Source organism: Pseudorca crassidens, chromosome 11 (genome assembly GCF_039906515.1).
Source record: "Pseudorca crassidens isolate mPseCra1 chromosome 11, mPseCra1.hap1, whole genome shotgun sequence".
NCBI classification, from domain to species: Eukaryota; Metazoa; Chordata; class Mammalia; order Artiodactyla; family Delphinidae; genus Pseudorca; species Pseudorca crassidens.
Genome location: NC_090306.1, coordinates 54,620,877 through 54,648,750, shown reverse-complemented (window position 1 = coordinate 54,648,750; position 27,874 = coordinate 54,620,877). Strand labels below are relative to the sequence as shown.

At 44.0% G+C, this 27,874-nt stretch overlaps 1 protein-coding gene across 2 annotated transcripts in view; it reads right to left on the bottom strand.

Moving 5' to 3' along the window:
• The window catches only part of RASSF3 (Ras association domain family member 3), a 152,101-nt gene that overhangs the window by 93,948 nt on the left and 30,279 nt on the right, over positions 1-27,874 (bottom strand). Inside the window, exons 1-2 of one of the 2 annotated variants that reach the window (XM_067697227.1) lie at positions 23,554-23,629; positions 23,324-23,448 (exon numbers count right to left, since the gene is read on the bottom strand). In XM_067697227.1, the coding sequence (XP_067553328.1) occupies positions 23,324-23,448; positions 23,554-23,614 (186 nt within the window). In that variant the 5' untranslated portion in view covers positions 23,615-23,629. Of the gene's footprint in view, positions 1-23,323; positions 23,449-23,553; positions 23,630-27,874 lie in introns of those variants that run through there. The other variant, XM_067697226.1, reaches the window with a different exon arrangement.

Here is a 27,874-nt window from a genome sequence, read left to right as displayed (position 1 = left end):
AGGACTGTTTGTAGCCTGAATGTCTTAGAGACAAAAAAATATTGTTACCTAGAGTGTTCTTCAAACCCTAAAAATGATCTCCTATGAATCAAATGGTAAAGCTTTTAATGTAAAAATAGACATCATGATTTATTTAGAAATTACCTAAGGAAAGGTCAGTCTAGGTAACCTTTTCCAGACGTAGTCTTTTCTCTAGCGTGAGCAGGCCGGTGCTGGTGGCCAGGTGTCTAAGCAGAGGAGGAAGATGTGGTGAATTTCAAAGAGCTGGGCAGACTGGTGGCGACACACTGGGAGATCCGTAAAGGGAAGGCTTCACGATTTTACAGCTGACCTGGATCCACTGCTTGGGGAGCCTTTGACCTCGTTTATTTTTTCTGTCTTCTGCAATAAAAAGTATCTTGATCTCTGAATAATGCTTTCAGATGAAAAGATGGTGCATCCTTCTTCAGGCTTTGGCAATGATATCCTCCTTATATGGAACATTTAAAACTTGCCTCTAAGGCTTCCCTGGTGGCGCAGTGGTTGAGAGTCCGCCTGCTGATGCAGGGGACACAGGTTCGTGCCCCGGTCCGGGAAGATCCCATATGCCGTGGAGCGGATGGGCCCGTGAGCCATGGCAGCTGAGCCTGCGCGTCCGGAGCCTGTGCTCCACAACGGGAGAGGCCACAACAGTGAGAGGCCCGTGTACCACAAAAAAAACCCAAAAAAACAAAACTTGCCTCTAAAACTGATTTTTTTTTTTTTTTTTTGGCCGTACCACATGGCTTGTGGGATCTTAGTTCCCTGACCAGGGATTGAACCCAGGCCCACAGCAGTGAAAGCGATGAGTCCTAACCACTGGACCACAAGGGTATTCCCAAAATGGATTTTTTTTAATCTTTATTTTTTCCATTACTAGATGTGACTACTTTCTGGTATTATAATTCCATATAATAGTAATTATTATTATCATTAAATTATTAAATTTTATTATTTCCATATTTTACTTTGTTCTGAAAGAGCACTTTATCTGTAACCACTGCTACAAAAGAAAAAAAAAAACAATCTGATGGTTTACGGTGCTCTGTTAGATCTCTTACGAGCTGTATATACAGTCCTAATAAATTCTTCCCTGGTAAAAGTCCTGCCAATAATCAGAATTGTCCACAGACCCAAAGGGTATCTACTGAGATGCTCAGCCACTTTTGATGTGCTCCATGTGGCCCCAACTACCATTGTAAACTTATTACAGAAAAGTCAAGAACTGGATGACTGGTTAGATTAAACAGTGTTTATCAAGCCTCTTCTTTTTAAATCACAGCTAATATTAAGCACACTTTACATTGTGACTCAACACATAGGTTTTACATATAGATAACTGTTATAGGTTGAATTGTGTCCACCCCCCCTCCGAAGGTATATTGAAGTTGGAATCCCCGGTACCTGTAAATGTGACTTTATTTGGAAATAGGGTCTTTGCAGATGTAATCAAGTTAAGATGAAATCATTAGGGTGGGCCCTAATCCAGTATGACTGGTGTCCTTATGAGAAGAGGGAAATTTGGATACAGACACACACACAGAGAACACCATGTGACAACAGAGGCAGAGATGAGTGATGCAGCCAGAAGCCAAGGAATGCCAAGGGTTTCCAGCCATCATGGGGAACTAGGAGAGGAAAGGAAGAATTCCACCCAGAGTTTCAGAGGGAACATGGTCTTACTGACATCTTGATTTTGGACTTCTGGTTTCCAAAACTGTGAAAGAATAAATTTTTATTGCTTTAAGCCACCCAGTTTGTAGTACTTTGTTATGGCAGCCCTATGCAACTAATACAATAATTAAAGCAGGGTTTTTGCTAAGTGATACTTATCTTCACCATGTGCTATTTTATTATATTCTGTTGTATTTGGTGAAAATGCTGTCATAACCCAGTCCACTGATTTCACAACCCACAGTATGAAAATACTGGACTAGAAGCCCTCTTTACGCTCTTTCAAAACTTCAGTCTGTAACTCTATGAGACACAAATGGGATGTAGATCAGAAGAAGCAGAATGCAAAAAAAGACCTAGCTTTGTACCTATTCTCAGTATAACCAAACTTTACCTTATAATTCCTTATAAATTCTGGAAAAAATATTTTTATCTTAGAAAACACAAAGTTATAACATGAAGAAGAGATTTTTTTTAATAACATTTGGCTATTCCTCTTAGCTCCTTCAAATAACAGCTATTAAAACACCTAATTATGGGACTTCCTTGGTGACGCAGTGGTTAGGAATCCGCCTGCCAATGCAGGGGACACGGGTTCGAGCCGTGGTCCGGGAAGATCCCACATGCCATGGAGTCACAACTACTGAGCCCGTGTGCCACAACTGCTGAAGCCCGGGTGCCTAGAGCCCCTGCTCTGCAACAGAAGCCACCGCAATGAGAATCCTGGGCACCGCATTGAAGAGTAGCCCCTAGCTTGCCGCAATTAGACGAAGGGCATCAACTTTTCTGTCAGGTTGCCCATCAGTGTTAGGTTGATTTAAGGTCACAACATTCGGTTCTTATTTAGCCTCTCTCAGCTTCAATTTACTTGTCTCTTACCATGATGATAGTAACCCCCACCTCCCTGGGATCAAATAAATTCATTATCTATTAATTAATATATAATACTAATGGTAACTATTACACAATTAATTAGTACAGAATTTATGTGCATAAAACATAGTGCGTGTCACATTGTAAACCCTCAGTAAATATTAGATGTTTTTATCATTATAAGGCTGTAAGCTTGGGGACTTCCCTGGTGGAGCAGTGGTTAAGAATCCACCTGCTGATGCAGGGGACACGGGTTTGATCCCTGGTCTGGGAAGATCCCACATGCGGCGGAGCAACTAAGACCGTGCGCCACAACTACTGAGCCTGCACTCTATAGCCCGCGAGCCACAACTACTGAGCCCGTGTGCCACAGCTACTTAAGCCCACGCTCCTAGAGCCTGTGCTCCACAACAAGAAAAGCCACCACAATGAGAAGCCCACGCACCGCAACAAGAGTGGCCCCCACTCACCTCAACCAGAGGAAGCCTCCGCACAGTAACAAAGACCCAGTGCAGCCAAAAAAAAAAAAGACTGTGAGCTCCCTGAAGGCAGAAACCATGATTTAGACATCTTTGCATCCACTGCATAACTCCAACACAGTGCCTTGCACAGGGCAGTTGTGCAATAATATTGGTTGAAGGAATTCACTTCTGAGAACACATCACCACTCCTACTGTTTCTTTCTCCTGCATAAACATCGCCAATTTCTCAAAGGAAGACTAATCAAATGCCACAATGAACTTCATGGGCATTAAATGTACCTCATTAATCTAAATGGCAGCAGCAAGTGGAACTGTTCTCAACTTCCAAGATGGGAAAAGCTTAAAGGACCCACGTGAGGTCCATCATCTGTCTGTCAGTAGGGCTGGAAACAGAAGGTAGAATTCCTGACAGCACGACCCCTGTGGGGTGGGCTAGTCCTTTTTAAAGAACCTCATCAGAGTAGAACTTAATAAACTACAGCACATTTCTGGGGGAAATGGGATTTCTGAAAGGGAAGAAAGGCTTTCCCTTGTTTTAATTTGTCAGTCATGGGAAGACCACACAACGAATTTAGGAATCATTTGCAGAAAAGAAAAAAATTATCCTACCAACTATTTTTGCTTTTGCAAAATACCTTTCAGTCCTTGGTCAGAGGCATGCACACTTTACATATCTGCCATCATAGCGTGTGTACCTCTGTGCGTCCTACATCCTTTACTTTGCAAAATATAGATCATTTTCCAGGGTCCTACGCTTCATCAGAAGAATTTTTTTTTTTTTTTTTTTTTTTTGGCTGTGTCCTGCAGCTTGTGGGATCTTAGTGCCCCGACCAGGGATTGAACCTTGGCCCTTGGCAGTGAAACACAGAGTCCTAACTGCCAGACCACCAGGGAATTTCTAGAAAAATTATTTTTAATGGCTGCATCTTAGGCCACTGTGTGAGTATGCTATCATTTACTAAGCCATTCCCCCATTTTTTGTCACGTAAACTAGTTTTCAGGAGTTAAGTATATATTCACAAAAGCATTGTGTCAAATTAACTCCCTTCCTCCAGGGTGCAGAAGCACATTTATGGACATTTGAGATACTAGACTAACTTGCAAATAAGACTTACCAGCCCATCAGTTATCTTTCATTGACCTACTTCTCACAATCAAAGCAATTAAATCGGTATTTTCACTGACATAACACACTATCTCCCTTGGAAGATGGAATTTCCCTCTCATTGTAATGAAAGACAGTAGAGCAGGCAGAAAGGGGTGAAGGGTATTTTTTCGGTCTCAGTTTTTCATCAGTGTGTTGTGGCCTTTGTGGTTTTCTCCCCAAAGCCATCCGTCATTTTTTATTATGTATCAGCCTTGTGGCTTTGATAAGATTTACTCCAGCTCCAAAAGTTGGTCCTGATTAGTCTAAAGGGGTTGCCTGGGCTTCCCTGGTGGCATAATGGTTAAGAATCCGCCTGCCAATGCAGGGGACACGGGTTCAAGCCCTGGTCCGGGAAGATCCCACATGCTGCAGAGCAACCAAGCCCATGTGCCACAACTACTGAGCCTGTGCTCTAGAGCCCACGAGCCACAACTACTGAGTCCTGTGTGCCACAACTACTGAAGCCCGTGCGCCTAGAGCCCGTGCTCTGCAACAAGAGAAGCCACCGCAATGAGAAGCCTGCGCACCGTAACGAAGAGTAGCCCCTGCTTGACGCAACTACAGAAAGCCCGCGCACAGCAACGAAGACCCAATACAGCCAAAAATAAATAATAAATAAATAAATACCTAAATTCTTTAACATCAATCAGTCAATAAATAAAGGGGTTGCCTTCAAACAAAGCAGAATGTGCCCTCCCCCACCCCTACACACCAAATTGAGAAATGGGGGGATGGTGAGGCATCTACTGGCATTTACTGTTTGGGGGGCCAGGGATGCTGTGGGACAGTCTTGCACCTTGAAGACCTAACTTCTCAAAATGCCAATAGCACCCCTGTTGAAAAATACTTGTCAACAATCAGCCTAGATAGACTCATTGCCCTTGCCACAGTGATTGGTTGAGGTGTCCAGTCTTCAGCTAATCAGACCTTGCCATTCCCCTACTCAGTCCCAGAAACTCAAAACTGAAGTCTTTTAATTAAGACTGAATTAAGTAAAATTTACATACATAAAATGTGTAACACTTAGGAGTACAGCTCAGTGAATCATCACAAAGTAAATATACCCATGTAACCACCTAGATCAAAATGTAGAACAGAAGGGCTTCCCTGGTGGCGCAGTGGTTGAGAGTCCGGCTGCTGATGCAGGGGACACAGGTTCGTGCCCCGATCCGGGAAGATCCCACATGCCGTGGAGCGGCTGGGCCCATGAGCCATGGCCGCTGAACCTGCGTGTCCGGAGCCTGTGCTCCACAATGGGAGAGGCCACAACGGTGAGAGGCCCGCGTACCGCAAAAAAAAAAAAAAAAAAAATGTAGAACATTGGCAGCATCAAGCCCCTCAGGACCCCTCCAGTTATGATCCCTTCCATCGTCCCCAAAGGAAATTACTTTCTAGACTTCTGACATCACAGATTCGTTTTGCCTGATATTCAACTATTTTTTTTTAATTTAGTCTATTTATTTTGGCTGCATCTTTAGTAGATACTGCCAAATAGTTTTTCAAAGTACTTGTGCTAATTTACACTCCCACCAGCAGCATATGGGAGTTCCAGTTGCTCCATATTCTTGTCATCACTTAATATTTTCAGTCTTTTAATTTTAGTCATTCTGCGGGATAGTGCTATCTCTTTACGGTTTTGATTAACAATTTCTTTTTTTTCTTTTCTTTTTTGTGGTCATACTGCATGGCTTGCAGTTCCCCAACCAAGGACTGAACCCGGGCCAAGGCAGTGAAAGCACAGAATCCTAACCACTAGACCACCAGGGAACTCCCTTGATTAGCAATTTCTCGATCTGCATTTCCTGACTAATGCTGTTGAGCACGTTTTAATATATGTGTTGGCCAGGGCATTGCCTGGAGGTCCAGTGGTTCAGACCCTGTGCTTCCACTGCAGGGTGCCTGGGTTCAATCCCCAGTTGGTACACTAAGATCCCATAAGACACGCAGTGTGGCCAAAAAAAAAAAATGTGTTGGCCATTCTTCTATTGTGAGATGAGTACCTATTCATCTCTTTCCCCCATTTTTCTTTTCTTGTTTTTTAAAAAATATTTATTTATTTTGGCTGTGCCAGGTCTTAGCTGCGACATGTGAACTCTTAGTTGTGGCATGCGTGCGGGATCTAGTTCCCCGACCAGGGACTGAACATGGATCCTCTGCATTGGGAGCACAGTGTCACACCCACTGAACCACCAGGGAAGTATCTCCCCCATTTTTCTATTGAGCTTTTTTTCTTAATTAATTTATAGGGGTTCATTATATATTTTGGACAGGAAACCTTTGTCAGATATATGTTTTTCCCACTCTGAGACTTGCCTTTTCACCTTCTTAATGATGCTCTTCGATGACCTGAAATTCCTAATTTTAATTTAGTCTAATTCAGTGGTTGGCAAACTTTTTCTGAAAAGTGCCAGATAGTAAATATTTTAGGCTTTGTGGGCCGTTAGATTTCTGACACAACTACTCAACTCTGCCACTGCAGCATGAAAGCAGCCATAGTTAATATGTAAATGAATGGGCATGGCTGCTTTCCAATAAAACTTTATTTACAAAAACAAGTGGCCAGATTTGGCCTGTGGGCTGTAGTTTACCAGTCCTTCAACTATTTATCAATATTAATCATTTCCTTTATGGTTAGTGTTTTTTTGCATCCTAATTTATAAATCTTTGCCTACCCCAAGCTCATGGAGATATCTTATGATATCCTCTAGAAACATTATTGTTTTAGTTTTCACTTTTAGATCTACAATCTAACTGGAATTTATTTTTTGTGTATACAGTCAGATAGGAGTCAAGTTTCTTTTTCTTTTTTCATATAGATATCCAATTGATCCAGACGCATTTATTTAAAAGACTGTTCAGAGCATCTCATTTGTCCTAAATTAAATATCCATAAATGTGTGAGTCTGTTTCCGGGCTCTCAATTCTGTTCCGTTGGTTTATTTGCTTATTCTTGAGCCAAAAAGTCACACAGCCTTAATTATATTGATTTAATTTTTCTGAGAAAAAAAACATTTCCATATTGTTTTCTTCAAGATGGCCTTAGCTATTCTTGGCCCTTTGTGTTTTCAAATATATTTTCGAATCGATATGTAAATTTTCACACAAGACCTGTTGAGAATTCTATTGGGATTGCACTGGGGAGATCAATTTGGGGATAACTGACATATTTACAATGTTGAGTCTTCCAATCCATGAACACAACATAGCCCTCCTTTCTTCCTTCAGTGTAGCTTCTTTAGTTTCTCTCAATAGTCTTCTGTACAGACATGCTGAAAATCTTTGTTTTATTCCTAGGTATTTGATTCTTGTTCATGCCACTATAAATGTTGTATTTTAAAATTTTTATTTTACAATTTTTTTATTGCTGGCATATAGAAATACAACTGGTTTTGTATATTGACTTTGAATCCAGTGACCTAAATAAATTCACTTATTAATTCTGATAATTGATCTGAAGATTCTTTAGGGTTGTTCGTGTACATAGTCATGTCATCTGCAAATTAGGACAACTTTCTTTTTTTCTTTCTACCCTTCTATCGTTTTTCTCTACTTCTTGCCTTATTACACTGGCGGAAGTGTCCAGAACCAAGTTAAAAAGAAGTATCAATTGCAGTCAAATTTAACAAGTGTCCAGTCTCAGAGGAAAACTTTCAACATACCGCTATTAAGTTGATATTAGTTGACAGTACTTTTGCAGATAACCTGCATAAGTTAGCTTTTGTTGCATAACGAAAGAACCACAAAAACCCAGAGGCATATAACGATAGATATTTCTTACACACTTGTGGCAATCAGCTGATCTGGGCTGGGCCTAATTGGGTTGTTCTGCTGGCCTTGGCTGGGCTCACACATGCATCTACAGGTCGCTAGGGGCTATGTTCTCACCCGGGCTTGACTGAGTACTGCAGCTGGACCAGCTGTGTTCCACCTGTTTCTAATCCCCTTCCTGGGGCCAGTGGGCTAACTTGAGTAGGTCCTTCTCATAGTAAATGGTAGAAGAACAAAAGAGCAAGCCCCAATAAGCAGTCTCATTTCAGAACTCTGCTGGCATCACATCTGTAAATATCCTAAATATTATGGCCAAACATGGCCAAAATGAGTCACATGGCTGAGTCCAGAGTCCAGAGTCATCTTGCCCATGGTGGAAGGGCACCGTAAAGTTACATGGCAAAGGGTGTGATACAGGAGGGGTGAGGAAGCCAGGTCATTAATGCAGTCTATCACACCTTTATCAGAATAAGACCAAGCCCTTCCATTTCTAGTTTGTTGAGGGTTTTTGTCATCAGTGGTGTCACATTTTATCAAATACTTTCTTTTTTTTGCATATATTGAGGTGTTCATACTTTTCTTAACAAGGTGAATTACAATGATTTTGGATTATTAAACCAACCTTATTGTGGTTGGCAGTCTCTAGGATGACCTGTGATCCCTGCCTCCTGGTATACACACCCTTGTGTAATAGTCTCCCGCTGAGTGTGGGCTGGACCTAGTGACTCACTACTAATGAATAGAAAATGATAGTAATAATGGGATAGGAAGTCACTTCTGAGATTACGTTACAAAGACTTTAACTTCAGTCTCTCTCTGGATCTCTGTCTCTCTCGGGAAGGGCAAGGTGCCATGTTGTGAGTCTGCTATGGAGAGGCCCATCGGGCAAGGAGCAGCCTCTGGCCAACGGTGAGTAAAGATGTGGGTTAACAGTCACATGACCAAGTCTGGATGTGGATCCTCCCCTAGTCAAGCCTTGAGGATTAAGTAAATTTATGAATGGAGGTAAAAGATGTAGAAATACTTTGGCACCTAGTAAAAGCTCAAACGATTGAGCAATATTACCTCTGGGCTTGCCTTCTGTATCTATTAAATGGGAACATTAAAACCTATTTCAGAAATGAAATAATGTAGTAGTAAGCACTTAATGAAGAGTCATTATTGTTCTCTTAACAGATTAACTGCTGTTTCTTAAAAGTAGGAATTGAATTTTAGTCATCCTTGAGTTCCCTAACCCTCACAACAGAATACATGTTCAATCAATACTTTGGAATTAATTGACAAATTCAATCTGTCTTCATATATGTAAAATTAAAAAAAACAAGCTTCATAGACTTGAATAATTTAAGTTCTGTATTTTCATCTATTGAACCACAGCACTAGACTTACTCTCTATGGTTTCTTCAAGCTCCATTCATTCATTCATTCACTTGTTCATTAGTTTAATAAATATTTATTGGACCCCAACCATATGCCAGTCTCTGTGCTTAGTGCTGGGATTCAATCACGTGGAGAACAGATGTGACTCATGCTCTCATAAAGTTTACAGTCTAATGGGAGGAAGACATAAAATAAATAATCACATACATACACACAAATCTACAATCACAAACTGTGATGTAGGAGCCGTGAAAGAAAGGTTCAGGGAGCCATGGGAGAAATCAAAGGGGAAACTGGGCCTAATTCAGGGTAAGAGGAAGCTTATAAACGTCATAAACTATGAAGTCTGAGCTCGGTATAAGGACGTTTGCCCTTTGCCTATCACAAAAAATAGGTTAAAGTGATTAATTCTGAGGCTTCCCTGGTGGCACAGCGATTAAGAATCCACCTGCCAATGCAGAGAACACAGCTTTGAGCCCTGGTCTGGGAAGATTCCACATGCCACAGAACAACTAAGCCCATGCGCCACAACTACTGAGCCTGCGCTCTAGAGCCCGTGAGCCTCAACTACTGAGCCTGTGAGCCGCAACTACTGAGGCCCGCGCACCTAGAGCCCGTGCTCCGCAACAAGAGAAGCCATAGCCATGAGAAGCCCGCGCACCTCAACGAAGAGTAGCCCCCACCCGCCACAACTAGGGAAAGCCCACACGCAGCAAAGAAGACCCAACGCAGCCAAAAATAAATAAAAAAATAAAAGAAAAGAACCAATACAAAAAATGTTAAAAAAAAAAAAAACGAATAAAGCGAGTGATTCTAGCACCAACAGAAGCTCAAAACTCGCTCTATTTGTCCCCACCGTCCTCCAGCACGCCTCGGTCTGTGTATGTAGCCACTTACAGCCAGGCATGGCCAGCATCTGGGAACCTGACAAGAAGAGAGGAGAGACCATTTGAACAGAATTCATCTCCCAGTTTTAATGAATGCGTTGGAACTGTAGAAGGAAAATGTCACAAATCTCTCCACAGAACACCTGTGATTTCCACAGATAACTGCTGGAAATGACCAGTGTGATGCTGTGAACACCAGATCGGAGGAGGCTGCCTGCCAAGAGCCTGGCTTTCTCCCCCGTCATGGTAGCCAAAAAACACAGGTGTCTTAAAGACAAGAAAGTGCAGAGGAAAGTGCTGAATGATCAGGAAACTCTCGAATGCTGAAGCCTCAGCCCATCTCCAGACAGAACTCATTGCAGCAGATTTCTCTTCTTCCTCCGGTGCCAGGGAATAGTGAGGCTTCACAGCTGCCTTCACGTCGGAGGTGCGTGTTCTCATTTCCTGTTGCCCGGTGGCTTCCCAGAACTCTGAAGCCCTTGTGTTGAAAACCTGCCGGCCTTTCTACTCTACGCAGGATGTCGGGGCCCAGCATCTGCGGCGTGTCATTATAAAGGACAGGGCAGGGCTTCCCTGGTGGCGCAGTGGTTGAGAGTCCGCTTGCCGATGCAGGGGACACAGGTTCGTGCCCGGTCCGGGAAGATCCCACATGCCGCGGAGCAGCTGGGCCCGTGAGCCATGGCCGCTGAGCCTGTGCGTCCGGAGCCTGTGCTCCGCAACGGGAGAGGCCACGGCAGCGAGAGGCCCGCGTACCGCAAAAAAAAAGAAAAAAAAAAGGACAAGGCAGGACACACTGAGATGACATTCCCCAGGCGCCTCTGCCACAGGCCAGTTAACATCTGGAAGCTTGACTTTCAGGTACTGCCAGTTTCATACCCACCCTGCCTCTCTGTTTCTGTAGACCTTTCCTGTTATGGGTTATTCCTGTGGCTGGAATTCAAAATTCTCTTATTGCTTAGGTAAAACTCGGTCCATCCTCAGGCTGTCCCATGAGTCAGGCTTCACCTCCACAGCATGTACACTGGTGTAAGCTTTTCTGGAGTCGGAGAGTCCCCTGAGGTACAAATATTTACGTGTTTCGGGAAAATGGTTGCAGATGAAATCACTGTCAGCTCCTTGAAGCTGTCCTGAGTGGTGTCTAAGGAGCGGAGAAGCAGGCAGAGGTAAAGGGACACAACCTGGAGTGAGGTTTCTAGATGTATCTTAACCTAGGATCTGTCTTGGCAGGTGACTTGAGACCCCCTCAAGACACTCCGCTGCGGCAGGCTTCACCGGGCTGCGATGAACCACGCTGAAATAACAGAACCTGACTCACTTTTTCAACGCTCAACAGATCCCTGTGGGCAATGCCATGACTGACGTTAATACAAAAGCAGTTAGATTCCAGTGGGGTTGCTCATATAGGCGCGAGTGTGAGGGGAGGGGGAAGGCAGGCAGCTCAATGGCTCTTTAGACAATTTGTCCCTTTGTTTCTGGCTACCGGCTAGAAGTATGTTTCAATTTTCTCGTCAGCAAGTTAAGCCAGATGCGCACATGGTGCCTTGACAAAGAAAGAGGCCAGTATGAAAAGATATTAAAATTCAAAACACACTTCGGAGATGGCCTCCTCCTCAAATTGCACAGTCGTGGGGAGAATTCCTAAATCAGAAAAGAGGTCAAGTGATGGTGTTGAGTTCAGCTTTGTCTGTCCCTTGATATCAATATGATGCCCAGATGAGAACTACCCAGGAGAAAAGGCTAAGCTGCTCTCCTAACCCATCAGCCACTAAACATCAGCTTTCGGATGGCACCCAAATAAGCGTTCTGAGAGGAGCCATGCATATCAACAGCGTCTGCCCACTTTTTTAATTAAATCAGTCATTGACAGGGGACGCCCCTGGTGGTCCAGTGGTTAAGAATCTGTCTTGCAATGCAGGGAATGCCGGTTTGATCCCTGATCGGGGAACTAAGATCCCACACGCCGCGGGGCAACTAAGCCCGCGCGCCACAACTAGAGAGCCTGCATGCTGCAACTAATGAGCCTGCGCACTCTGCGCATAAGTAAAGAGAAGCCCACGCAGGGGTGGGATAGGGAGGGTGGGAGGGAGGGAGACGCAAGAGGGAAGAGATATGGGAACATATGTATATATATAACTGATTGATTTTGTTGTAAAGCAGAAACTAACACACCATTGTAAAGCAATTATACTCCAATAAAGATGTTAAAAAAAAAAAAAGAGAAGCCCGCGCGCCTCAAGGAAAGATCCCGCGTGCCGCAACTAAGACCTGACACAGCCAATAAATAAATATAAATAAAATCATTTACAAAGATACATCCCGTGCTTGGGGTTCAAGTTGCAAAGAAAATCCTACATGCAGAAGTCTCTTCTCCAAAGCTTGTACAACTTGTAGGGCAGCATCTGTGAGAGCCAAGGTCAAATCTGAGCCAACTAAGGCCAAAGTCAGGGTAAGCCATAGACATTCACAAGCTTGAGGATGAGGAAAGAAAGTCGCATACTCTATAGGTCCTGTGTTTTGTTCTGGTTTGGGCCGTGCCGCACAGCTTGTTGGATTTTAGTTCTCAGACCAGGGACTGAACCCAGGCCCTCAGCAGTGAAGAGTGTGGAATCCTAACCCCTGGACCGCCAGGGAATTCCCAGGCCCTGTGTGTTTCATGGGCGGACTGTCCCCTAGAGTTTTTTTTTCTTTTTAGAAGATGTTGGGGGTAGGAGTTTAGTAATTAATTAATTTTTGCTGTGTTGGGTCTTCGTTCCTGTGCGAGGGCTTTCTCTAGTTGTGGCAAGCGGGGGCCACTCTTCATCGCGGTGCGCGGGCCTCTCACTATCGCGGCCTCTCTTGTTGCGGAGCACAGGCTCCAGACGCGCAGGCTCAATAGTTGTGGCTCACGGGCCCGATTGCTCTGCGGCATGTGGGATCCTCCCAGACCAGGGCTCGAACCCGTGTCCCCTACATTAGCAGGCAGATTCTCAACCATTGCGCCACCAGGGAAGCCCCTAGAGACTTATTTTTCAGCTGGTCATTTGAAAAGACCTAGGAATACATTTCCCCACAGGAGCAACAGTGTTACGGTAGCTGTGTTCTCTGGTCAGTCCACAGAATTCTGTTTGCCGCAGTGTAATCGAAAGCACCTCTGGTCACTGTAAAGCCCCCAAGCCTATGACTTTGAGTCCCTGCGGGACGATGATGAGCTGGAGGAGGGGCACTGCTTATTTGTAACTCTCGGCACTGCTGCCCGGAAGACTCCACAGCCACATGGAAGGGGCTGGCGGTGCACTGCACAAAGCGCCCGGCTGAAGGCCAGGTCGGGGCTGGGATCCAGTCCGTCCTCCACCAGCTGAACTGGGGCAGGCACCTGCGGCTGCCAGAGGAGGAGCCTTCTTCTAACTTGTGCTCAAAAGCTATGCTCCAAAGGAACTCTGGAGGCTTCAGCTGCAATAGCGAAAGACAGCTCTTCTAGAAGAGGGTATCAAGAGTAGAAGGAAATTTGGGCACAAGAGGACATCGGTGGTGGGGAAGAGATGAAAGCCACCACCCACATACACATTTCTGTGTCTGGGTCACTGAATGCTGGAGGGGGCACAAACACGTTCTGACCAGAACCTCTTCTGGGGGCAACACTGAGTCCCCGTCAACTGTTCTCACATTCCACCATGAGACTTCCTCTGCGACCTGGCTACTTCAGTGAGGACATGGCAGCTACTTCGGCAAAGGCTCTTTACACCTTAGGGCTGGTGCCAGGGGGTGAATGAAAATGGGACACCTTTTGGAATTTCCAGAGAACGTGACCCCCAAAGAGATGAGGAAACTTACGGCTGTGGCTCCTACTCAGGTGGAGTCCAGAGGCTGTTCTGGAAACAGGGAAGGGGGAAGGAGGAATGGCCAGTATGTGCTATGCTGGGGGCTATGAGGAAAAGTACCTGGGAAAAATGACCCTATCTCAACTCCAACGGGGATAAGTGATCCTTACAAAGGCCTAGGGCCCTCTGTTGTAATAGCAAGAAGAAAAACAAGCAAGTGGTTAAAACAGCAAATTTTATATCTTGTTTCATGTTCTTTCATGAAGTGTTTAGTGACCTTATGTTATCTTAATCTAGTTAATAACCAGAGTTTCATTGTTTCATATTAGATAAAAACTAGATATTTCTGGGGGAAAAATAGCAAGATTTTATGCTACGCATAGACGCACACAATTAAAAAGCAAAAAAACAGGCAAACACACACACACAGACATACGCACGTGGACACAGCCCAGGGTATGCAGGGAAAGACAGGAGAGCCTGCCCAAAGACTCTTCCAGCATCGACTCGAGTTAGAGAAACAGCAGCACTTGAGCCTGCCTGCGGGAGGAAGCTGCTTCTCGCCCGCAGCGTGCCCAGGAAGCAGGCTCGGAGGTGGGGGCCGGGAAGCCCCTCAGTCCTAGCACCCCGAGAGGCAGCTCAGGCGTGTGGAGCCCCATCTCCCAGACGTGCAGTTCCCTCAATGGGACTTTGTGTGAAGCTCGTTCAGGGAATGGGGTTTCCAGCAGTTGCAGCTCTAGAAGGGTGCTTGCTGTTCGGAGTATGTTAGCTGTCGTAGGGAACCCCCCAGGCCGTAGTCCTTGTGGGTGGGCTGTCACTGGGGCCCCGGGCTCCCGCCACCCCTCAGCTTCCCGAAATCGTCTCCAGTCAGCTGGTGGATGAGGAGACAGGACTGGTTGCACCTGGGGGCCGGGCCTGAGTGTGGCTGGCAGTGCTTCCACCACATTTCCTGGGCAGGAACAGCAAGCGCATGGCCATCAACGCCAGGGCGCCTGGGTAACGTAAGGCAGCTACGTGCCGGGGAAGAAGACCAGGACGTGGACACGTGAGTGCGGCCAGTCACTGCCTCTCTGCACAGAGGACGTTCTAGTTTGTGTCCCACGGTGGGGGGAGAGGTCCTTCCATTTCTTTGTACTTGCACCTGCTCAAGCAGGAGAGCTGCTGCTGTCGCTGTGACTGATAAAGGCAGGACCAAGAGCCAGGGTGTGACTCTCACCCTCTCAGCTTCAGGTGAAATGTCACCCAGGTTCCTCCCATGGGGATCGCTGTGCTCACCCAAGCCTTTATCTCCAGCCCGGCTCCTGCCACAAGCTCCTTCTCCCCAGGCCTCGTTTGAAATCGATCTGCCGCAACAGTTGCAAACCCCAGCTGTTCTTTTATTCCTTGGCGAGTAGCTAGAGAATCAATTATCCCTGCCCTCAGTGAACTGCAGCATCTGCTGATCTGCCCAAGGATAGGATTCAAGGTCTCAGCCCCCCGCCCATAAAGCTGTACTTAATCTGGACCTAATCACTTGAACAACTGCTTTTTACCCGTGATCCCCACCTGGCAACACCAAAACACCACCTCAGACTTTCAAGAGTCTAGGATGCCTAGCCCTCAAGGAGGATACTAATCTCCATTTCACACATGCAGCACGTACAGAAGGGTCAGAAAAGCAAAGTCCTGTTTATCTGCAGCAAACCTGCCGCCATCTTTATGTCTAAGTCCCACTATGGGCTTCTGACAGTAATAGTCTGTGGTCTATTGGTCTCTGCCTGGGAAAATTCTTGGAGTGTCTGCATACGGAACCCTCAATTCATATTTGATCAGCGTTCTCAGCATTGCCATCTTAGGATTTATTTACTACCACCTCAGCCTCCACATTTCCACCTACTCCCTTGGTAATTGTGGCAATGAACTCATCACTGAGCCATTGGGAATTGGGGCTCCGTCTCCTTTCAGGACCCCCTCCAACTTCTGGGTTTGGTTAATATACTTACTGAGTGTCCATTAGGTGCCAGGCACTGCTGAACGCTGAATTTTGAGGCCAGTGGCCTTACTTCCAATGAGTTCTGCTTTGGAATGTGTTTTTCAGTTGCTTTGCAACAGTGCCATGCAAATGGATTAAATGATAAAATAAAAAAATGTAACAAGATAGTTCACATTCCTTGGGGGGGGAAAAAACCCAGAAATGTCTAGGATGGCGAGCATTCTTAGAAAAGTTTCTCTCCTCTCTTATTCTGGGTAGAGTTCCATCAACAAGACTTCAGTCCTTCAGGGATCGGTGACTGGTGCAAAAAGAGGTCCCCCCAGTGCTCTCCTAGCACACACACCACAACTGAAGCAAGAAAATCTTCTCTGCTCATGAACGAGCCTTTTGTTTCTTGCTTGCAGGATAGTTGTAGTTTACCTTCTTTTACGTATGCAGAGTTTAGTTTTGAGGTTGTTAAAAATGTATGCGAGGGAATTCCCTGGCACTCCAGTGGTTAGGACTCTGGGCTTTCACTGCCGAGGGTCTGGTTTCAATCCCTGGTCAGGGAACTAAGATCCCACAAGCCACACAGCACAGCCAAACAAAAGAAAAAAAAAAGTATGGAAATATACGGAGAGAGAGCCAATTGTTTTCTCAAAGAACATGATTGTTTCTCTGTTAGCGATGGCAGCTTGTAGAAATGTGATGGGGGAGAGGAGGCATTTACTGAATTTAGGGGCTAACCAGGAAGAATTAGCCCCCAACCTAATAAAGGTACGATAGCAGTTATCAGAGAGCAAGGGTCCCTCACTTGTTTATAAAAAAATTCTTTTGAAATTACAGGTTCCACAGTCAAATAGCAAATATTGTCTACCAGTTGTGAGTTGAAGTCCATGTTGACAATTGGCAGTGTTTAAGACAACAACCCCAGCACTTTGGAGGCTGTATATTGAAAGCCAAAAGATCTAGTCAATTGATTGGAATCGGTGACTGTGTACATCAAAAGTATTATTCATATTTTTGAGAACCCAGTCTGTGCAGGCTGGGATAGGCACTAGGGATGCAGCCTTGAACAAAACAGACAGAGCCTCTCCTCTCCTGAAACTTACGTTCTACAAGGGGGAGACCAGAAATAAACAAAATAAAGTCAGATGGTGGTAAATGACATGAAGACGGTAAGACAGGGATATTAGAGGATAACGATGGGCGGGAGGGGTGCGTTAGTTTGAGTGGTCAAGGAAGACTTCATTGAGAAAGTGACTTTTTTGTTTGTTTGTATTTGTGGTACGCGGGCCTCTCACTGTTGTGGCCTCTCCCGTTGCAGAGAACAGGCTCTGGATGCACAGGCTCAGCGGCCATGGCTCACGGGCCCAGGCGCTCCGCGGCACGTGGGATCTTCCCGGACCGGGGCACGAGCCCGTGTCCCCTGCATCGGCAGGCGGACTCTCAACCACTGCGCCACCAGGGAAGCCCTCTGGTCACGTTTTAAGGGAAACAATGACCCAGAAAACAAGGAGATGGTCAGAAGTCTGAAAAGAGATGAGGGATATGTTCTGTATTGTTCCTCGGATCAGAGATTGGGCCAGTGCTCAGGGAGACATATCGTATTCAGTATCAAGAAGTCTGCAGCCCTGACCATGTAGAAGATGACTTCTTAAATTAATAAGCTCCCCTTCAGGGGAGTTGTTTAAGCAGAGACTGGATGGTCAGCTGTCTCAGGCTGTAAGCCCGATTGGGAAGGCTGTTAAGTGGACTGACACCCAAGGTCTCGTCTCCCCCTGAGATGTGGTGGTTCTGTGGCCTTGACGGAGCACCAAATGTTTGTGACCCCAAATGGCATATTTCTCTATTTTACTATAATTCTTGATAAAAATTCCAAATTTCCTAGCAGTAATTTACCAGCACCACAATGATCCCAAAACACTACCCTTTTGGGTATTTGACGCCCTGGTCCAGCCTCGCTGCCCAGTAGTTCCATACCCCAGAATCATTACACATACAGCTGTTTACTTCCTATTTATTGCTCAACCATTTGTAATCTACAAAAGGTCTTTACCTCTTCACTTTAGTTAATGACTGAACCTGGTGCATTACTGAGTAGCCTTGTAAGAGTACAATAATAAAGTTACTGGGGGAAAATGTGAATCACTTTCAGACCTTTAACACTGATACTGAGAATATAAAGCACTGTGTGATATCTAAAAGAGAAGGTGGAAAGATCTACAAGATAAGGGTAGAAAGAAAATATTCAAATCACAGGACTTTAGAAGTAGAATCCAAGTTGCTCACTTTGGGAAAAAAAGGACAATGAAGCCAGGGTTCAAAGTTCCTGCTCAGGGTCTTCTGAGCCTCAGTTCTTGGTGTTCCCACCACATTTTATTTCTCTTTCTCCCTCCCCGCCTTCTACCTAGTCCCCCAGCCTCCAAAATTATATTCCCTCACATCCTTTTTCTTTTTTTTTGGCCGCACTGCATGGAATGTGGGATCTTAGTTCCCCGATCAGGGATCGAACCCATGCCCCCTGCAGTGGTATCGCGGAGTCCTAACCACTGGACGGCCAGGGAAGTCCCCTCCCACATCCTTTTAAACACAACCAAACCATAAAGAAAATGTTAATTGTTCTGAGAGTCACATTACAATATTTAAATTAGATCAGTTTCAAGGCTCCCCTAAATTTGGGGTGTTGCTTCCCTACTGACCAACACCAGGGGTTTTCCGATAGCTGTTGGAAGACCTCTTGCACTTGCGTAAGGCGCACATCTCGTGATTTATTTGAAAATGGTATCTCTCAGTCTCTCCTACTGAGAAACTGAAAACAATTTTGGAAATACCTGTAGTTGTAACACTAGCTGTGGACCTTTGGCTAGTCACTTAGCCCCTCGGAACTCAGACTTCCTCTTCTGTTAAGCACTTGCGCTCAATGAATCATGGTCTAAGCCAGGTTCTCTGCGAAATGCCTACCTTATAGGGTTGTTGGGAGAATTAAAGAAAATAATAATATTAGGCAACATTAGGTGAATCAGTTCCTGCCAAGTACTAGGCTAAGTACTTTTTGATACATTGTCTACATCTCCACAACGACCCTAAATGAGATATTACTACACTGGTTACATACCATTTATAGATGAGGTTAAATGACTTGGTAACCAAGGCCACCCGGCTAGCAGGGGGCTGCATGCCTTTATCTCCTTGCCCTTGGTCACTGTGGGTAGTGGATATGACGTAAAGTGCAATAGAAGGAGAGCTGCCATCTTTGAGGGTACGGAGGTCCCTAGCACTCTCCTTTCATCGGCCCCCACCCCTCTGAATTTAAATAAGGGTGAAACCCACATCAAATAGTCTTCTAGGGCAAGCTCGAGGTGGGGGGGAAGGAGGGGAGGGGGGAGGGGAAGGAGTCATAGAAACAGTAGCCTAAGAAATGTGTGGGAGCAGGGCCGTCTGGAGCAGGACATGGTATCCTGAAGCGGGCAGACAGGCCTGCAAAGTTTACTGACCTCTTGGACACGAGCTTCCACTCTTTTCTTTTTCTTTGAAAGCAAGGATTTTTAAAACAAAGGGGTGGGGGAAGGGAAGGCAAGGGAGCTTTAGTGGAGGGCTGAGCCTCTGGATAAAGTCACTGTTTTAGTTTTCTCATTTGTAAGATCACTTATCCTCTGTAAACCTTGATCTCCTCATCTGTGAAAATGAAAATATCTTGCTGATGGAATCGTGGTAAGCATAAAATGAAATCATATGTGACAAGCACACAGAAGCTTAATTAATATTAGCAATAAACGTAATAAAGATATGTCTAAACCTTAGTTCTGTCCATACATGCTCTATAAAAACTAGCATTCTTCGTATGTCTACTGTTTTTTCCATTGGAATCCGTGGCAAACGCTCAAACATATGGTAGCTAGTGCTAGAGCGCCCTCTGGTGGCTCTGCTGTCACAAACGAAACCTACTATCCGGACCTCGGCCTGCGTGGACCCTAACATGAAGGCTCTGCCCTGCTGCTGACCCCAGTCTGCAGGCACCCAAAGGAGAGAAGTGCAGCAGAGGCCACGCTGCAGGTGCTCTCATCAGAAAATGTTACCAATAATCTGCAAAACTACTGAATCAGTCTGCTGTACACCTGAAACTGACACAATATTGTAAGTCAACTATACTTAAGTTAAAAAAAAAGAAAATGTTACCATTGACTCACAATGATTAAGAATAATTCCCTTAGTCTGAGTTTGAGCCTTACGAAATTAGCTGCTGTTCAGCCATTTTTAACCTACGAAAATGGCAGTTTTGTATGGTTGCCCCTAATCATTGCTGCTAGATGGGAGTAATTCAAAATCGGAGTGTGTCATTTAAAATGCCCAAAACAACGGAAACAAAACACAATGACTGAAAGAATGACTTTGTGGCCCGTGGGATCTAGAGCTGAAAGAGGAAAAGACAACCTCTCCTCAGGGATTTTAGTAATGGGCTGTTTCCCTAATCTCCTGTAACTTTTCTAGCATCCTTCATCCTTAAAGCCCGTTCTTACCTCAGTCAGAAGCACAGGTGGTGGGGCTTCTGTACCCCCTTTTCTGCTAGTTCACTTAGCCCTTCCATTTCTTTCCCCTACTTTGAGAAAAGATCCACTCTCAGAGTCTCAAGAGGATAAATGATTGGGAAGCCCACACCGTCTGTGTAGCCCTTCTGAGAAAGACCAGATTTCGGGGGGGGAGGTCACAAAATCAACAACTTCTCTGAGTCCTGACTTTACTATTACAATTTCGGAAAATCGGAATAGACCCAACCATTCAATCATTTCCCAACATCACTCACCAGATATTAAACTTTTATGTAGTCTCCCGCATAGTGGATTGCATTCAAAATTTGTTGTTGTTTTTAAAGGCATAGTCCCTCTGCGTGGTGTGTTCTGTTCCATCACCCATCTTTCAAAGTCCTCACCATATCAAAAAGCAGTCGCAAAATAAGAGAGAATAATTTTCTTGGTTCTTGGCCAAATTCTACAGCTTTTAGGTGATTCTGCTTGAAATAATCTTCTTGAGGGTCTCCACAGAATTGAAACCATTCTGAAGTATATCCTTCTAGCAGTGGCCAAAGCTAATAGCACTGGGATTATAATTAGTCTGAGCGATCTTATAACACAATCAGCTGAGACACACACTTCCAAAAAGTTAATATCCTGAGTCTTGAGATATCACCAGGACTCAGAATCCTGTAAATGACTTTGGAACCACTGCATTGATCATTTTGCACCTTTAAAGCCCATGAGGAAAGATAAGTACAGTGTCAAATCCCAACTCAACTCACAAGAGCAGATTGATTAGGTAGAATATTAAAACAATGTGTTATATTGGGTATGCCTTATGAAAATAAAAAATACTCCAAATTGAATTTAATTCTCATCACCCTCTCAGAGGTACATATCATTATCCCCTAGATGTACTTGCAGGAAATTATATGCTAGAGTGGCATTCTCAGTTGGGGGCATTCTTACCTTAAAACAGAGAAATTTTATACTCAGCCTGTTGGGAAGCCATTTTTCACATGTTCTGCTTTAGCCCTACCTAGCAAACTGAATCTGCAGCTACCCAGAACATCAACTTGTAAATCTTAAATTCTACAACTTAAAAATAATTGAACTAAAATCAATTACATATCAAATTACTTTATAATTTTCTAAAACTTTTAGAGCCACATAGGAGAGCTCAGTGTTACTTTTTAAAAAATCTGTATAAGAAAATAATATGAATTAGTCAAGCACTGGGAGTTCAGGTGCCTTTTAAGAAAATTTCTAAAGAATTTGTTTAAACCTTACACTTGAACTCTACATTTTTTTTTCAAGCCGAACAAGCATATATTTGTTCTCCCTAGAGCTTCGCACAATACCTCTATTATTCTCTCTGCTCTCTCCAAAGTCATCCTATTAAATTACAAACTGCATCCCTAATCCAAGCTTTTCTTTCGGAGATGAAGGCATTTTCTGAAGTTAGTTTTAAAGCTGGTACAACTTTGCAGGAATTCCAATCTACTCCAGGTGTAAAATTCACATCAGTCACTAGTTAAAATGAAGCCATCAATTTGCCAGAAAAGCTATTATTCATGCCCTTTACAGATTCCCCATTCGTTCCCTATGCCCCTGCCAAGCATAATTAGGTTAAATGGGAATTTAGCAGATGTGAGAGCCACACACGCTGAACAAACTCATCACAACAGCTATTACTGCTCTGATCAAAAGTTAACTTTGGGGACTTCCCTGGTGGTCCAGTGGTTAAGACTACTCACTCCCAATGTAGGGGGCCCAGGTTCTATCCCCTAGATCGAACTAGAACTAGATCCCACATGCATGCCGCAACTAAGAGTTTGCATATTGCAACTAAGACCTGGCACAGCCTAAATAAATAAATAAACAAACAAACAAATAAATATATTTTTTTAAAAGTTAACTTTGTTAGGGGAAGAACAAGTGGCAAAATCATGGATCTGGTCTTTTGTGCTCAGCATTGGTCAGGGGGCTGTAGAGAATCATCCTCTTGGTCTCAGACTGAATAATAACCTCATACACATGTGAAGGAAAGGTGACTATTGCTGCCTGATTTCGGTAATCCAACTCAGACACGAAAATGAGCTCCCAGAAATTGACAAGACACGCAAGGATCATTTAATGCCACTGACCCCAACCACCTGGGGGGAAAAAAAGCTGACTTTTAAAGAAAAATCTTGACAGCTCAGGAGAGAAGATGCTAGAAATAGTCAAGTTTGCAGAGGAGTGGGTTTCACTGCCAGTGGTATCGCCTTCCTTCTGGGAATCTCAGCAAACCAGGGAGGAGAGTGAAGAGGGAGGTCTGGCAGAAACCAGGCTAAGGATCGATCAGAAGTAGATCACGACCAACTAGCTGGAGATCCTTTTGCCTTAGTAGAACCAGTAAAAAAAAAAAATGATGGATTCCTGAACAGAGTGTTCGCACTGAGGTTCTTTATCAGATGAAGAAACAACCAACATACTCATTCAAAGTTCAAGTCCTATTTTCAGCTGCAGTGAGCACACCTGTCAACCAGAACTCATCCTGAACATGGATCAATAATTGTACAGATCGACGCCTTGTATCTTATCCAAAATCTGTTGGATAAACTATCGGCACATTCTATCCTGTTATTTCTAGAATCACGACCCATGGTTAAGCTTCTGACGCAACAGGCCCTGAGGAAAGGAGTCATGGCAAAGAATGAACATGAGCTAGAACTTGTGAAGAAATACAGGTAAGCCATGGGCATAAGGAGCCCACTCTCCATTCTGCTGGCATTCAAGTGATGGCACTGCCCCCAACCCAGAACACTGCAAGCACCACGTAGCACCTACCTGAGGGTTCCTTTGGCTTGAGTGTCTTACTTCACAAGTGGGCATACAGCTTTGAAATTTGCCATTTTGTGGATAATCCAGATGTACCAGGTCTCGGCAGTAAGAATGACATATGTATTTCCCCTCTGAAAGAGTAAGTGCAAAATTTCCTGGTTAGATGTATATGGGTCTCTGTCCACCTGACAGGCAGAGGGAAATTTAAGCCCCCAAACCAAAACCCAGCATCTGACCCAGAGTAGTGGAGATGTGTCTGTGTAGGGCCCATTCTTTCATAGCAGGGTGCTGGGCCATTTATTTAAAGCTGGCCTTCTCTGAAATCCAAACATAATACCAGTGAATACATTTCAGAAAGACAGATTAGATTACTATAAATATCTTTTTTGCAATTTAAAAATTGAGATAAAATTTATATAATATAAAATTCACCATTTTAGGGCTTAAAGACTTAAATGTAAGACATGACACCATAAAACTCCTAGAAGAGAACGTAAGCAAAACATTCTCTGAACACAGGCAGAACATAAATCGTAGCAATGTTTTCTTAGGTCAGTCTCCCAAGGCAATAGAAATAAAAGCAAAAATAAACAAATGGGACCTAATTAAACTTACAAGCTTTTGCACAGCAAAGGAAACCGTAAACAAAATGAAAAGACAACCTACTGAATGGGAGAAAATATTTGCAAATGATGCAATCAACAAGGGCTTAAGTTCCAAAATATACAAACAGCTCATATAATCCAACAACAAAAAACCAAACAACCGAGTTGAAAAATGGGCAGAAGATCTAAAGAGACGTTTCTCCAAAGAAGACATACAGATGGCCAACAGGCACATGAAAAGATGCTCATCATCGCTAATTACTAGAGAAATGCAAATCAGAACTACAACACAATAAGGTATCACCTCATACGGATTAGAAGTCTACAAATAATAAATGCTAGAGAGGGTGTGGAGAAAAGGGAACTCTCTTACACTGTTGGTGGGAAGGTAAATTGGTGCAGCCACTATGGAAAACAGTATGGAGTTTCCTCGAAAAAATAAAGTTGCCATATGATGCAGCAATCCCACTCCTGGGCATATGCCCAGACAAAACTCGAATTTGAAAAGATACATGCACCTCTATGTTCATAGCAGCACTATTCACAATAGCCAAGACATGGAAGCAATCTGAATGTCCATCAACAGATGAATGGATAAAGAAGATGTGGTATATATATACAGTGGAATATTATTCAGACATAAAAAAGAATGAAATAATGTCATTTGCAGGAACATGGATGGACCTAGAGATTATCATACTAAGCAAAGTAAGTCAGAAAGAGAAAGACAAATACCATATGATATCACTTATATGTGGAATCTGAAATACGATACAAATGAACATATCTATAAAACAGAAACAGACTTACATACATAGAGAACAGAACTGTGGTTGCCAAGGGGGATGGGGGGTAACGGAGGGGAGGATTGGGAGTTTGGGATTAGTAGATGCAAACTATTTTATATAGGATGGATAAACAACAAGGTCCTACTGTATAGCACAGGGAACTATATTCAAAACCCTGTGATAAACTATAATGGAAAAGAATATATATATATATATATATATATATATAAAATGGAGTCACTTTGCTGTGTGGCAGAAATTAACACAACATTGTAAATCAACTATAATTCAATAAATATTTTTTAAAATTCACCATTTTAAAGAGTAAAATTCAGGGAGTTCCCTGGTGGTCCAGTGGTTAAGACTCGGCGCTTTAACTGCTGAGGCCTGGGTTTGGTCGGGAAACTAAGATTCTGCAAACAACGCAGCCGAAAAAAAAAAAAAAAAAAAAAAGAAAATCCAACGATTTTTAGTATAATCATAATGTTGTCCAACCATCACTATTATCTAATTCCAGAACATTTCCATCACCCCAAGAACAAGCCCTCTACCTGTTAGGAGCCACTCCCCATTTCCTTCTTCCTCTATCCCCTGGAAACCACTAATGTACTTTCTGTTCCTATGGAGTTGCCTATTTTGGACATATTGTGTCAATGGAATCATACGATATGTGGCCTTTTGTGTCTGGCTCCTTTCACTTAGCATAATGTTTTTAAGGTCCATCCATGTTGTAGCGTGTATCAGAATTTCATTCCTCCTTATTGTTGAATAATCTTTCATTGCCTGGAGGTGCCACATTTTGTTTATCTGCCCATCACTTGATGGACATTGGGTTGTTTTCATTCCTAGGAGTGGAACTGTTGGGGCATATGGTAGCTGTGTTTAATTTTTTGATGAACTGCCAAACTGTTTTCCAATGTAAATCTCTCGAAAACAGCTCTTTCAGCCACATCACAGTGCATAGATAAGAACTTCTACAACTCTATTCACCAGCTAATAGAATTCTCTAAACAGTAGTCTAGTAATGGAACCCATTCAAGTATATATAGCTTACATTATGATATACTTAAAGGGGCTTATTATGAAATAACTTTCCGTATGAAAGTGGTGTCCCGGCAAGAAGAACCCTGAAGGAAAATTTGGGGTGAGGCTCTGCATGTAGTTCTTCTTCTAGCCAAGGGTAAAGCAGCCTACATCGTCATTATTATAAAAATGTTTTGTGGGCTTCCCTGGTGGCGCAGTGGTTGAGAGTCCGCCTGCCGATGCAGGGGACACGGATTCGTGCCCCGGTCTGGCAAGATCCCACCTGCCGCGGAGCGGCTAGGTCCGTGAGCCATGGCCGCTGAGCCTGCGCGTCCGGAGCCTGTGCGCTGCAACGGGAGAGGCCACAACAGTGATAGGCCCGCGTAGCGCAAAAAAAAAAAAAAAAAAAAAAAATGTTTTGCGTGCTGATGCCAGGATTAAACCTATTGGAGGTTAACAGGGACCTGACTTTCAAAATGGCATCCAGCGGTGACCTAGAAGCCACAGTCTATAGCGTCACAGCCAACTAACTTGCAGGACTAACTCTGCATGCATGCCTACATTCTTTTTTTTTTTTAAATAGATTTATTTATTTATTGTTGGCTGCGTTGGCTCTTCGTTGCTATGCGCGTGTTTTCTCTAGTTGCGGTGGGCGGGGGCTACTCTTTGTTGCACTGCGCAGGCTTCTCATTGTGGTGGCTTCTCTTTGTTGCTGAGCACGGAGTCTACGTGCGTGGGCTTCAGTTCACGGGCTCTAGAGCGCAGGCTCAGTAGTTGTGGCGCACGGTCTTAGTTGCCCCGTGGCATGTGGGATCTTCCCGGACCAGGGCTCAAACCCGTGTCCCCTGCACTGGCAGGCGGATTCTTAACCGCTGCGCCACCAGGGAAGCCCCATGCCTACATTCTTATATCCACGCAACAAATGTTCGTGCCTACTTCATCCCCAGGAGCATTAGGCAGTTAAGTACACAGTCAGAGAGGACCCTACTCTCAGTGGGAGAAACAGATAAGAGATGCATTGCACTCACAATATAGCGTGGCAAATGCTCTAACAGTACGGAGGGGGGCACAGCACAGATGCCTAAGTCAGTCTGGGAAGGCCGAGGAAGGCTCCTAGAGGAGATGACACTTAAGGTGAAGTGGTCTAGGAATTAGCTGATTGTCATCGGACGAAGCGAGGAAGGACAACTCAAGCAGAGCAGCATCATATGTATGTGAGTGATGGAGGCTGGACAGAGAAAGCGCTGTTGACTCAGCAACTGACCTCAGCGGGGCTGCGAGGCAGGATGGATTCAGGGGCAGGAGACCCTGAAAAGCCAAACCAGAGGACAATGGAAAACAATGGAAATATTTTAAGCAGAAGTGTGATAAAATCAGCTCTATATTGTTAAAAAAAAAAAAGTCATTCTGGTAGCAGTATGGCGAGTGGATGGGGAATCAGAAAGATTCAAGGAAGGAGACAAATTAAAAAGTCATTTCATCAGCTTATATAATCTCTACAGTGAAGTCTCTAAACTGTTTTGAACCCACACCGCTGTCAGTAAAAAGAAAAGAGAGAAAATTGAACGTATATCTCTAATGTATGTAGAGTAAGCAATATATTTATTATTTTAAAGCTTTTATTTATTTATTATTATTTATTTATTTTTGGCTGCACTGGGTCTTCGTTGCTGCACGCGGGCTTTCTCTAGTTGTGGCAAGTGGGGGCTACTCTTCATTGTGGTGTACAGGCTTCTCATTCTGGTGGCTTCTCTTGTAAGCAATATATTTATAATTGTATACATGTATTACTGCATTAATACATTGCATATATAAGATATATAAATATAGTAAATTTTAAGGATGATACAGATAGAATGTCTAATACCTCCTCAGTCCCTAGTGGATTATCTTGCACACCTGCAGGTACACACATAGTATTGCCTAGACTCCTGTCTTGGCCTCCCTGTGGACCACACCCTCTCCACGGAGCTCCCGGGACATGCCCACCTGGAGCCAACATGGCTGCCTTCTGGGTATCACCCTCTGGGTACCCAGGACTCAGAATTTCTCTTTCTAAATGGTCTCCAGCCTGCTCCCAGGGACCACGCAGGCCTATTGCCTGGGTCCTCCTTCAACAGGAGATGCCAGTGTGATCACCC